The 14,208-nt window shown below is 47.4% G+C and overlaps 1 protein-coding gene across 2 annotated transcripts in view; it reads left to right on the plus strand.

Annotated features, from left to right (window-relative positions):
* PTPRN (protein tyrosine phosphatase receptor type N) overlaps positions 1-14,208 on the plus strand; it is a 328,193-nt gene that overhangs the window by 187,953 nt on the left and 126,032 nt on the right. For both annotated transcript variants that reach the window (XM_069227162.1, XM_069227164.1), the window contains exons 10-12: positions 8-94; positions 1,223-1,302; positions 9,385-9,449. In XM_069227162.1, coding sequence (XP_069083263.1) covers positions 8-94; positions 1,223-1,302; positions 9,385-9,449 — 232 coding nt within the window. The remainder of the gene's footprint in view (positions 1-7; positions 95-1,222; positions 1,303-9,384; positions 9,450-14,208) is intronic.

Genomic DNA, 14,208 nt, shown 5'->3' on the forward strand with positions numbered 1-14,208 from the left:
TCTCTAGGCCCCTGAGTTGGAGGGATGCAATGAAGCTTCTGCAGACCCTGGCCGAGCGCATACATCTGGCCACCACAAGTTTCATCAATATGAGGTAAGGATGGCAGAAAGTCTTAATTTACAGATTTGCACTTTGGCCAGAGCCTATTTGTACCTCCCTATTTCAAAAGTGCAGTCCTAAGGTGTGCTTGTTACTCCCAGAGTTTGCTTTTGCTAGAAGCTAAACTCCCTTGCAGTGTTCTCCCAGGGGTTGGACATCACCTCCATAACCCGGTAGGGCAGACGCGACCCTTTGCACAGCTTGCATCTCCTCTGCAGCTTTGTCTGAGAGTCTGTCAAACTTGCAATGTCTCCTACAGAACCCCCCTGCACTGGACACTGCTCCCACAACATACCCATCCTTGCTGCATTTCCACGCCTTGCCATGTGAGATAATGCTGAAGATGTGCCCTCAGCTTCTGCGACCCATATCTACGACGCCGCGCAAAGTCACTTGCGTGGCTCTTCATGGCCTCATTGATATGGGTAAGACAAAGCAGCATAAGTTGCTGTGTTGCGTTTCTGTGCGCCAGGGGAGGCGTCCCATGGGCGTTGCGGTGGGTGTTCCCAACCAACACCTATGGACTTTGATGTATCACCAGATTTACAAGAACATGTAAACCAGGGATGTGGCAAACCCTTACGCCTCCCCAGGGGCGAAGTAACAAGGAGAAATATCTTTATTTCTCCTAGTTTATTCCTCTTTCTACGTGTGATGCATTCTGCAGCATACATAGAAAGAGGGAAACACCTCTCTGGATTGTTTTTGTGCAGGAAGGTGCCCCTTCCTGCACAAAACAATCCTGCATGCAGAGCAGACATTTTTGCACCATGGCGCAAGGGTGCCTGCGTTGGCACAAAGGCACCTGCATTGGCGCTAGGCTACGAAGAGGCGTAAATACAGTGCATTCGTGCCCTTTATGTGTGGCACAGCGCCGTGCAGCAAGGTCCTTGCTGCTCTGCGCTGCACTATTCTAGTAAGTATGCCCCTCATGGCTGCTTGTGCTGCTGCTAGGTTCAGGAAGAACCAGAAGCCCATCCCTTATGCCTTGTACAATGTGTCTGAACCAGCGCCAACCCAACAGTCCTGTCCCAGGAAGCGCTACATGCCCCCTTGGGATCCTGCTAGTTTCCTTCCGCTGTCCATCCTTGTTCCTCACGCCTCATATCTTTGTCTGTGCAGTGTGTCTGGACCAGCTGTGACCTTCCGAGTACGGCAGAACAAGCTGAACATGTCGCTGACAGATGTGGCCGACCAGGCGGGTGAGTGCCAAGCGGCCTGCACTGAGTGTGTGTGTTGATGTGGAAGTGTGCCATAGAAACATGGCACTTATCTGGCTTCTAGCCTCAAGTGTTTCTAAACAGTGCATCTTCCCAGTGCCGATAACCACTATCAGACTATGTTACCTCTGTGGGCTACCACTCCTTCCAGGCAGAGACCATTATTTGTGCCACTATGCCACTCTCTCTATGCAGTATCCCTCCCTGTGCTATCACTCTTTCTATGCAGTATCCATCCCTGTGCTGCCACTCTCTCCATGCAGTATCCCTCCCTGTGCTATCGCTCTTTCTATGCAGGATCCCTCCCTGTGCTATCACTCTTTTTATGCAGTATCCCTTCCCTGTGCTGCCACTCTTTCTATGCAGTTTCCCTCCCTTTGCTATCACTCTTTCTATGCAGTATCCCTCCCTGTGCTATCACTCTTTTTATGCAGTATCCCTTCCCTGTGATATTACTCGTTCTATGCAGTATCGCTCCCTGTGCTGTCACTCTTTCTATGCAGAATCCCTCCGCTATCACTCTTTCTATGCAGTATCGCTCCCTGTGCTATCACTCCTTCTATGCAGTATCCCTCCCTGTGCTATCACTCTTTCTATGCAGTATCCCTCACTGTGCTATCACTCTTTCTATGCAGTATCCCTCCCTGTGCTTTCACTCTTTCTATGCAGTATCCCTCCCTATGCTGTCACTCTTTCTATGCAGTATCCTTTCCCTCTGCAATAACTCGTTCTATGCAGTATCCCTCCCCGTGCTATCACTCTATGCAGTATCCCTTCCCTGTGCTATCACTGTTTTTATGCAGTATCCCTCCCTATGCTGTCACTCTTTCTATGCAGTATCAGTTCCCTCTGCTACCGCTCCTTCTGGACAGAGTCCATTACTTGTGTCACTCTTTCTATCCAGTATCCCTCCTTGTGCTATCACTCTTTCTATGCAGTATCCCTCACTGTGCTATCACTCTTTCTATGCAGTATACCTCCCTGTGCTATCACTCTTTCTATGCAGTATCCCTCCCTGTGGGACCACTCTTTGTATGCATTATCCCTCCCTGTGCCACCAGTCTTTCTATGCAGCATCCCTCACTGTGCTATCACTCTTCCTATGCAGTATCCCTCCCTGTGCTATCACTCTTTCTATGCAATATCCCTCCCTGTGCTATCACTCTTTCTATGCAGTATCCCTCCCTGTGCTATCACTCTTTCTATGCAGTATCCCTTCCTGTGCTATCACTCTTTCTATGCAGTATCCCTCCCTGTGCTATCATTCTTTCTATGCAGTATCCCTCCCTGTGCTGCCACTCTTTCTATGCTGTATCCCTCCCTGTGCTATTAATCTTTCTATGCTATACCCCTCTTCTATGCAGTATCCCTTCCCTGTGCTTTCACTTGTACTATACAGTATCCCTTCCCTGTGCTTTCACTCATACTATACAGTATCCCTTCCCTGTGCTATCACTCTTTCTATGCAGTATCCCTTCCTGTACTGCCGCTCTTTCTATGCAGTATCCCTCCCTGTGCTATCACTCTTTCTATGCAGTATCCCTCCCTGTGCTATCACTCTTTCTATACAGTATCCCTTCCCTGTGCTATTACTCTATCTATGCAGAATCCCTCCGCTATCACTCTTTCTATGCAGTATCCCTCCACGTGCTATCACTCTTTCTATGCAGTATCCCTCCATGTGCTATCACTGTTTCTATGCAGTATCCCTCCTTGTGCTATCAATCTTCCTATGCTGTATCCCTCCCTGTGCTGACACTCTTTCTATGCAGTATCCCTCCCTGTGCTATCACTCTTTCTATGCAGTATCTGTCCCTGTGTTTTCACTCTTTCTGTGCAGTATCCCTCCCTGTGCTAGCACTCTTTCAATGCAGTATCCCTTCCCTGTGCTATCACTCGTACTATGCAGTATCCCTCCCTCTGCCACCATTATGCACTGCCCCCATCTTTCTGTCACAGTTCTCTATCAGAGCAGGCCTTGTCCACGGCTTGTCACTCTTTCTTAGAGGGAGCCTCCTCCCCGTGCTGCCTTTATTTCTAGGCTGTGACAACCCCTGTTCTGCCTCTCTGTGTAGGCAGTGCCCCTCCCTCTGCTGCCTTTATTTCTAGGGTGTGCCACCCCCTATTCTGCCTCTCTCTGTAGGCAGTGACCCTCCCTCTGCTGCTCCTTCAAACTGAAAGAAACACCACCTTTGGCCACAAATTGTGAAGTGTTAGGAAAGGGTGACATGTGTCAGTCATGAAAGTCACCGCCAGTCCTCCTAATGTAGTTCTTGGCACAGACTCTGTTTGAAGACTTGTTCAATCAATAAATAACTAATGAGAGACAGTGCTTATAACAGCAATGTTTCTGTGTTCACCCCTTCACTAAAAAACAAAAATAGCACGTTACATTCCAAAGGGAACTGAATATAGCTTTGCAGGAAGTTGTTTCTAAGCAACGCTTAGTATAAGCAGTTATCTGATATTGCTTTGGTGCACCTCTATGTGAGTAAATAGTTTAAGTGTCCAAAATGCCAAAGTGTAATCAGGAGCTTGTTAATCATAGTCCAATGTGCATCTCTTCATAAGATTGTCATTTACTAGAAATCCAGTGTGTGTCTTTACATACAAACATGCGTTGCTAAAATGGTTCTTCAGGACAATTACACTTCCTGCATAAAAACAATCCTGGGAGTTTTTTCCTCTTTCTATCTGCGTGTGCTGCGGAATGCTGCACACTTAGAACGAAGAGAAAACCAGGAGCACTAAATATATTTCCCCTCGTTGTGCCTCCCCTGGGGAGCAGTAAGGTTTGGACGCATCCCCAGGTTTACATGGTTTGGTAAATCTATGGGTGCGTGAAAATCCACGGTTGTTGCACTGGAACACCCACCGCAACGCCCATGGAGCGCCTCCCTTACGCACAGTAAGGCAACGCAGCCACCTGCGCTTCCTTGTCAGTGGCTTTGCGTGGCCTCATAGATATGATTTCAAGGTTTGTGCTGCTGTTGCGTCAAAAAAGTGCCAGAACAGTGGCACAAGGGGCTCATGAATATGTCCCCAAATTTCATAGCCTGCCATTAGAGTATGGAGCTTCTCCATACCATACCGGGTACCCGACTGAAAAGGCTGCTTACTCTCGCTCATCTCTTTGTAAATGATGTCTTTCAACTAGTAGAATCTGCCAGTCAGCAGTCTTCATTCAGGTGCTTTAAGTTCCGGTCACTTGGCTCCTCAGCTGTTCTTCTGCTTAGCGTTCGGTTTGTCAGGGACTACATAGCAGATAGAGCTATTTCTGGCCGGCGCACCTCCTTTGAGTAGGCTCCATCCAGCTCTTGGCAGCTTTGGAGTCATTTCTTGTTTAGATGTAGTCTCACACTTCTCGTGCTGATTTGGAAGATGTGTAAGGTTCAAGGTTCTGTTATCAGTGCAGGAGGACATCTCCGACTATAGTGCAATTATGAAACCTAAATCCCGTAACCGAACTAGGACATAACTCTCAATTCATGCATGCAAAAGTAGAATTGGAAAAAATCTGACATATAAATTTCCGATTGTTAAAAGTGTGTGGCAGTCACTGACCTGGAGAATTTCTTAAGTACAAGTATACAGGCCTCCCAGCTCTAAATCTGAACAAGACTTATTTGAAGATTAAAAGAGCATGTAGGTTGCAGTCCCTCAAGATGCAGGACAGAACAACTGTTGTTGGGTCTACATCGGCTAGCTTTTTCAAGTTGCCAGTCCCTAAATGAAGTCAGAGGGAGAGCTTTAGGGGAAATCATTTCTGGTTATACTGTGCTCAAATCCAGAGGTTCGATGTTATTGAAAGTGTGAACAAGAAATGAGGATGAGCAAAACGTGTACTTGGACAAAGGCACCAGCAAAGTACTTTACTCTTTGAGCTAAACATTCACCTTAGAGATTTTATTTTACCCCAAACCTTATTTGAACATTGATTACCTTTTCCATATCGATTTGCACGGCTTACTGTAGCACCTCCTTCTGGAATGTTGGTCCATTGTTTATCCATGTTTTTTTATTGTATGTCATGTCATGTTATGTTATGTTATGTTAAAGTTTCGTATAGTGCCTAATCACTCCTGAGGGTATCCTGGCGCTTAGCAGGTGTGTGGTGCTGGCCTTCAGAGTCAATACTCGAAGTGTCAGTGTTTCAGCTTCTTACAGAATTCTAGTAGTGTCAAGGAGGCTCTAATGTGGTGTGGGGGGTTGTTAAATGCTTTAGGAGCGATGTATGCGAAAGGACAACACCCTGCTCTGCTTTTGTGCATGTGTGGTACGTGTGCAAGTGAGAGTCCAATTCAGTGGGGGTGGGGTGGTGGGTTGGTGGAACTGCATGCGCCTGTTTAGATAGGCAGGGCCTGTGTTGTTTGGTGCTGTAAATGTGTGGTTAAGGAGCTTGAACTGTGCACACTTGTGTATAGGGAGGCAGCGTACATCCCTCAGGTGGGGGGAGGTTGAGCAGTCTGACTGCTGAGTTCTGGAGGGTCCGAGGTCTTTTTTTGAGTTTTTTGGTGATTCCTCTGTAGAGGTATTGCAGTAGTCCAATCTGCTGGTGATGAGGGCTCGGACATTGTTTTTTTCTGGTGTTGTTAGGTAGCCACTTGAAAATCTTTTTCTGCATTTAGAGGGTGTGAAAGTGGGCCTTAGCGACGGTGTTGATCTAGGTGGACATGTTCCGCTTGCTGTTGATCATCCTGAAGTTTCTTGCTCGTGTGCTGTATTATGTTCTCCATTCAGAGTTTGGATTATGCATTGAGCCCACAATCCTGTGTTACTGGTCGCTCAAGCCAGTCTCTTCTACTTCTCCATTTTAAATGCCAGAGCAACCTCTAGAGGCCGGTGTCATGTTTACCCCAGCTAGAGATCTTCTTTTGTACTGTAACAAGTTTCCGTCATTGCCCACCACTGACCATCACTCCACTGACTCACAGGTGTTCCAGATGTAACACAGTGCCTGCTTTTGCCTTCCTGAATTTCTTCTTTGTTAACTGACCTATTGTCTCTTCCTTCGTACCATCTGCCAGAAGAGTGGTCTTCTTGGTCTGAGTTTCATCTCCACGTCTGTGTTGTTCACCTTCTTCATCAATTTTCAGACGTAAAAATGAATGTTCCTACTTCTGCTATGGATTTTTTAGAGTATGGTTTCTCTTACCATTCAAAGAAGAGACAGTATGCAAGTTCCCCTGTGTAGCAGATTCTCTTTTCCTAGAAGAAAGTCCTCACTAGTGTAAATGTTCTCTAGTTCTGAGGGTACCTGAGGCCAAATGCTGATAAGTACAGGCTTTTAATCAACTGTAGAACATTTTACCTCCGCCTCTGAGTTTATCAGAATTATTTCTTTAACCCCAAAGAAATGGCCATGTTAGAATATTTGACAGGAAGCTCTGTAAAAGTCATTGACATCGCCCTGTTTACTCCATCTGTCCTAATCTTTTACAACTTCAAGAATAGTCCATGACAGGTCCTGAACATACTGCTTGGTGTTCATACTTTTGGTGCCTCTGGGGACCCCTCAGATACATAGATTGTTCCTCTGGGAGTGATTCTCCAGGTCTTCTTTTTTTGAAGGATCATGCATTGTTTTTTCTAGTTCAAACACACGTATTCTGAATTGTTCTTGATCCACTGACCTGTCATCTTCAAGCACTTTGAACCTCATTAGAAGTCCTGTGGCACAAGGCGCTGCCCTGCGCCACCGGGAAAGGGCAGAAATGAGCTATATCTAAAAGATACGGTGCATTCCTTTCCTTTCCCCCTGCGCTGGTGTACAAATTACTGCCATGCGCCAACGTGGGCATAGTGCAAGGGAGCCTGCGTTATGGGGATGATTGTTTTTGTGCAGGAAGGAACACCTTCCTGCATAAAAACAATCAACTGAGGTATTTTCCTCTTTCCATGTGTGCTGCAGAATGCTCATATTAATATGAATGGAGAATTGACACTTTTTGAAGGCTGACACCCACCAAATGTGGGTGAGTTGACAAGTAAGGACCTCAGGGACATGGCATGCAGGGCAGCTAGGAGGGGCAAGTCAGAAGGAGTGGAAGCCATCACTAAGTGTATTTTCCCATCATGCCTCTGAGAAATCTGCTGCAGGCGAAGATATTACATTGTACCAGCAGAGGGCATAGACATCCTGCCCCGGGCTGGCTTTCACAGGGCGCCAAGGATGAGGGGTGCCATTTGAATGTCAGGCTGAGGATATACTGGAACAGCCTGCAGGCGTTTGTGTGTGAGGATAATAACAACAGAATGCTAACTCTGGTGATTAATGTACTTGATAGAGACATTGATGATTTTCCTAGTGATTGTTTTGACTCATGTTAAAGTAGTATAGAGGTTTAATGTTCTTTCTGCAGAGTACAATGTGTAGCATGCATATCACTGATTTCTGTTTTTCTAGACAGCTCAGCAGGTTACTTTTGTCACAGAGATTATTCTGTTTCTTGCCCTTCATAAGTTACCATCCTTCCAATGTAGCACAGTGAGCTACGAACTGGCACGGAAGTGCTGCGTGCAAACTGATAGGCATAGTTTTCAGCCCTTTTTATTTTCTTCCTCAAACTTTCCTCATTCTAAGGTTGCTAATAAGGATTCTTTTGGGTAATAATACATTTTTATTAGTATTGACAACCCAAACCACTCTGTTACCTTTTATGACCTGTGTTTGTCCAGCCGATTTATTACCACACTTAGCAGCAAATTTGCATCACAAAAGCGACACAAACCTGGTGCAGACTCTAGCACAAGTCCTGAGTGGTATTGGAGAGTAGCCCTCAGCATTAGTTTGTGCTACTTTGTGTCAAGTGGCGTACAGTAGGTGATATATTGATGTTTCCATGCAGCTACCCATGGACTTTGATGGTAATTCCTATCTTCTGTCATTGGTAAAAAGGTTGGTGTCAAGAGATTACACCTCCTCGAAGCAGGCAAAGTGATAAAGGGGCTGGTTTAGAACTCGGCGGACGGGTTACTTCGTCACGACGGTGACAGATATCCCGTCCACGAAAATCAAAATCTCATTCTATCCTATAGGATTTTTATTTCGGCGGATGGGATATCCCACACCGTTGATGGAGTAACCCGTCTGTCTAGTTCTAAATCAGGCCCAAAGTGTTGCCCCTTGTCAAAGGATTGATTTTTTTTTACTAGAAGGGTGCCCTTCCAGTACAAAACCTACGCTTGACATAATGCACACCACATTACACTATGATACAAGCGTGTGTACTGTGACGCATGGGAGCTGAAGGTAAGTCAGCGCTAGGGTAAACAGCAGCCATGCCTTGTCTCAGTAGAGATGGTTCTGTTGTGCTCTTTCCTTTTCACCCAATATAGTGCAGCAACTTCTGTTATTGCACTGTTGCATGAAAACGTGGTAAATCAACTCTATAAAATAAACTAAACAAATGTGCGAGAGTGCTAAGGAGAGATGAGGGGCACCATTAGTGGGTGGTAGTGAGGGGATCTGTGCAGAAGGATGTCACTGATAAGGTGAGGGGCAATAAAGATTGTCACATTGGGCGCCACTAACGTTAAAGATGGCCCTGGTCCAGCCATACTCAAAATGACCCTCTTAGAGTGTTTACTGTGGGAGAGTGAAAATCTGAGTGTGAGGGAACCTCGACTCAGTATTCTTGTTAGGGGGATCAGACTAGGACAGAAAATAGACCTGGGCACCAAAGTGAAAGCAGCTCCCATTAATGAAATTGAAATCTGAAAAGTTGGCCCATATTTGTAATCATGGCAGCTTTGAACTGTAAAGACACCCCACGGAGATGTCTTGCAAGGTATAGGAGAGTGAATGCATTTGTGCTTGCTGTAGCCTCACATGTTTGTTTTAGTATCAGGGAACTCACCAGTGAAATCTGGCACAGCTGTCCATCAAACTGGCCAACAAGTAGCCAAGAACCAGCCCACACACCTACCTTACAGGCCCCCTGTGCTGACACTGCCAGATTGCCCTACAGGGCAGTCTGACACTGGCCACGTACCTCTTTGTTTTGGTCACCCACAATATCCACAAATCACTTATTTCCTCTCTTTCTGTCTTCCTCGGTCCAGGGGCAGCAAAGAGTGACCTGGAGGCGCAGACCGGGCTTAAGATTGTCCAGGCGGGAGTCGGACAGGTAAGGTCCTTCACCTGTATCTGTGTCCTGAGGAGGCGGGGTGTGGAGCACTTCCTAAACACATGGTGGGTGTAGGCCCTCCAGGGGCAGGCTTTACGCATGCATCAGTCTAGCCTTTCTGCACTACAAGATTTCTGTACTCCCATGTACTACTGCAGAGAACAAGCACTGGAGATACTGCACTGCGAGGCACTGGACACAGCGCTAGTGCAGAGAACAAGCACTGGAGATACCACACTGCGAGGCACTGGACACAGCACTAGTGCAGAGAACAAGCACTGGAGATATTAAACTACTACAGCAGATACTACACTGCGAGGCACTGGCCACAGCACAAGTGCAGAGAATAAGCACAGGAGATACTACACTGTGAGACACTGGACACAGCACTAGTGCAGAGAACAAGCACTGGAGATATTATACTACTACAGCAGATACTGCACTGCGAGGCACTGGACACAGCATTAGTGCAGAGAACAAGCACAGGATACTACAATGCTAGGCATTGGACACAGCACTAGTGCAGAGAACAAATACAGGAGATACTACAGTGCGAGACACTGGACACAGCACTAGTGCAGAGAACAAGCACAGGAGATGATATACTATTACAGCAGATAAAGCACTGCGAGGCACTGGACACAGCATTAGTGCAGATAACAAGCGGAGGAGATACTACACTGCAAGGCACTGGACACAGCACAAGTGCAGAGAACAAGCACTGGAGATACTACAGTGCGAGGCACTGGACACAGCACAAGTGCTGAGAACAAGCACAGGCGATACTACAGTACGAGGCACTGGACACAGCACTAGTGCAGAGAACAAGCACAGGAGATGATATACTACTACAGCAGAGACTGCACTGCGAGGCACTGGATACAGCATTAGTGCAGAGAACAAGCGGAGGAGATACTACACTGTGAGGCACTGGACACAGCACTAGTGCAGAGAACAAGCACAGGAGATACTACACTGCGAGAAACTGGACACAGCACTAGTGCAGAGAACAAGCAAAGGAGATACTACACTGTGAGGCACTGGACACAGCACTAGTGCAGAGAACAAGCACAGGAGATACTACACTGCGAGAAACTGGACACAGCACTAGTGCAGAGAACAAGAAGAGGAAATACTACAGGTCAAGGCACTGGACACAGCATTAGTGCAGGTAACAAGCGGAGGAGATACTTCACTGCAAGGCACTGGACACAGCACTAGTGCAGAGAACAAGCACAGGAGATACTACACAGCAAGGCACTGGACACAGCATTAGTGCAGATAACAAGTGAAGGAGATACTACACTGCAAGGCACTGGACACAGCACAAGTGCAGAGAACAAGCACAGGACATACTACACTACAAGGCACTGGACACAGCACAAGTGCAGAGAACATGCACAGGAGATGCTACACTGTGAGGCACTGGACACAGCACTAGTGCAGAGAACAAGCACAGTAGATACTACACTGTGATGCACTGGACACAGCACTAGTGCAGAGAACAAGCACAGGAGATACTACAGTGTGAGGCACTGGTCAAAGCACTAGTGCAGAGAAAAAGCACAGAAGATACTACTGTGCGAGTCACTGGACACAGCACTAGTCCAGAGAACAAGCACAGGATACTGCACTGCGAGGCACTGGGCACAGCAAAAGCGCAGAAAACAAGCACAGGAGATACTACACTGAGAGGCGCTGGACACAGCACTAGTCCAGAGAACAAGCACAGGATACTACACTGCAAGGCTCTGGGCACAGCACTAGTTCAGAGAACAAGCATATGAGATAGTACACTGAGAGTTACTGCACACAGCACTAGTGTAGAGAACAAGCACAGGAGATGCTACCCAGTGAGGCACTGGACACAGCACTAGTGCAGATAATAAGTACAGGAGATACTACACTGAGAGGTTGTGGACACAGCACTAGTGCAGAGAACAAGCACAGGAAATACTACACTGAGAGGCACTGGACACAGCACTAGTGCAGAGAACAAGCACAGGAGGCACTACACTGGGGGTGCTGAACAAAGCACTAGTGCAGGGAACAAGCACAGGAGATACTTCACTGAGAGGTGCTGGACACAGCACTAGTGCAGAGAACAAGCACAGGAGATACTACACTGTGAGGCACTGGACACAGCACTAGTGCAGAGAACAAGCACAGGAGATACTTCACTGAGAGGCAATGGACACAGCACTAGTGCAGAGAACAAGCACAGGAGATACTACACTGAGAGGTGCTGGACACAGCACTAGTGCAGAGAACAAGCACAGGAGATATTTCACTGAGAGGCATTGGACACAGCACTAGTGCAGAGAACAAGCACAGGAGATACTTCACTGTGAGGCACTGGACACAGCACTAGTGCAGAGAACAAGCACAGGAGATACTACACTGAGAGGTGCTGGACACAGCACTGGTGCAGAAACAAGCACAGGAGATACTACACTGAGAGGCACTGGACACAGCACAAGTGCAGAGAACAAGCACAGGAGATACTACACTGAGAGGTGCTGGACACAGTTACTTCACTAAGAGGCACTGGACACAGCACTAGTGCAGAGAACAAGCACAGGAGATACTACACTGAGAGGTGCTGGACACAGCACTGGTGCAGAGAACAAGCACAGGAGATACTACACTGCAAGGTACAGACACAGCACTGGTGCAGAGAACAAGCACAGGAGACACTACACTGCAAGGTACTGGACACAGCACTGGTGCAGAGAACAAGCACAGTAGATACTACACTGTGATGCACTGGACACAGCACTAGTGCAGAGAACAAGCACAGGAGATACTACAGTGTGAGCCACTGGTCAAAGCACTAGTGCGGAGAAAAAGCACAGAAGATACTACTGTGTGAGTCACTGGACACAGCACTAGTCCAGAGAACAAGCACAGGATACTGCACTGCGAGGCACTGCACACAGCACTAGTGTAGAGAACAAGCACAGGAGATACTACCCAGTGAGGCACTGGACACAGCACTGGTGCAGAGAACAAGCACAGGAGATACTACACTGCGAGGCACTGGACACAGCACTAGTGCAGAGAACAAGCACAGGAGATACTACACTGAGAGGCACTGGACACAGCACTAGTGCAGAGAACAAGCACAGGAGATGATATACTACTACGGCAGATACTACACTGCGAGGCACTGGACACAGCATTAGTGCAGATAACAAGCAGAGGAGATACTAAACTGCAAGGCACTGGACACAGCAAAAGTGCAGAGAACAAGCACAGGAGATACTACACTGCGAGGCACTGGACACAGCACAAGTGCGGAGAACAAGCACAGGAGATACTACAGTGCGAGGTACTGGACACAGCACTAGTGCAGAGAACAAACACAGGAGATACTACAGTGCGAGGCACAGGACACAGCATCAGTGCAGTGAACAAGCACAGGAGATACTGCACTGCGAGGCACTGGACACAGCACTAGTGCAGAGAACAAGCACATGATACTACACTTGGAGATGCTGGACACAGCACTAGTCCAGAGAACAAGCACAGGAGATATTACACTACAAGGCACTGGGCAAAGCACTAGTGCAGAGAACAAGCACAGTAGATACTACACTGTGATGCACTGGACACAGCACTAGTGCAGAGAACAAGCACAGTAGATACTACACTGTGATGCACTGGACACAGCACTAGTGCAGAGAACAAGCACAGGAGATACTACAGTGTGAGCCACTGGTCAAAGCACTAGTGCGGAGAAAAAGCACAGAAGATACTACTGTGCGAGTCACTGGACACAGCACTAGTCCAGAGAACAAGCACAGGATACTGCACTGCGAGGCACTGCACACAGCACTAGTGTAGAGAACAAGCACAGGAGATACTACCCAGTGAGGCACTGGACACAGCACTGGTGCAGAGAACAAGCACAGGAGATACTATAGTGTGAGGCACTGGACACAGCACTAGTGCAGAGAACAAGTACAGGAGATACTACACTGCGAGGCACTGGACACAGCACTAGTGCAGAGAACAAGCACAGGAGATGATATACTACTACAGCAGATACTACACTGCAAGGCACTGGACACAGCATTAGTGCAGATAACAAGCGGAGGAGATACTAAACTGCAAGGCACCGGACACAGCAAAAGTGCAGAGAACAAGCACAGGAGATACTACACTGCGAGGCACTGGACACAGCACAAGTGCGGAGAACAAGCACAGGAGATACTACAGTGCGAGGTACTGGACACAGCACTAGTGCAGAGAACAAACACAGGAGATACTACAGTGCGAGGCACAGGACACAGCATCAGTGCAGTGAACAAGCACAGGAGATACTGCACTGCGAGGCACTGGACACAGCACTAGTGCAGAGAACAAGCACATGATACTACACTTAGAGATGCTGGACACAGCACTAGTCCAGAGAACAAGCACAGGAGATATTACACTACAAGGCACTGGGCAAAGCACTAGTGCAGAGAACAAGCACAGTAGATACTACACTGTGATGCACTGGACACAGCACTAGTGCAGAGAACAAGCACAGTAGATACTACACTGTGATGCACTGGACACACCACTAGTGCAGAGAACAAGCACAGGAGATACTACAGTGTGAGGCACTGGTCAAAGCACTAGTGCAGAGAAAAAGCACAGAAGATACTACTGTGCGAGTCACTGGACACAGCACTAGTCCAGAGAACAAGCACAGGATACTGCACTGCGAGGCACTGGGCACAGCAAAAGCGCAGAAAACAAGCACAGGAGA

Source organism: Pleurodeles waltl, chromosome 3_2 (genome assembly GCF_031143425.1).
Source record: "Pleurodeles waltl isolate 20211129_DDA chromosome 3_2, aPleWal1.hap1.20221129, whole genome shotgun sequence".
Lineage (NCBI taxonomy): Eukaryota > Metazoa > Chordata > Amphibia > Caudata > Salamandridae > Pleurodeles > Pleurodeles waltl.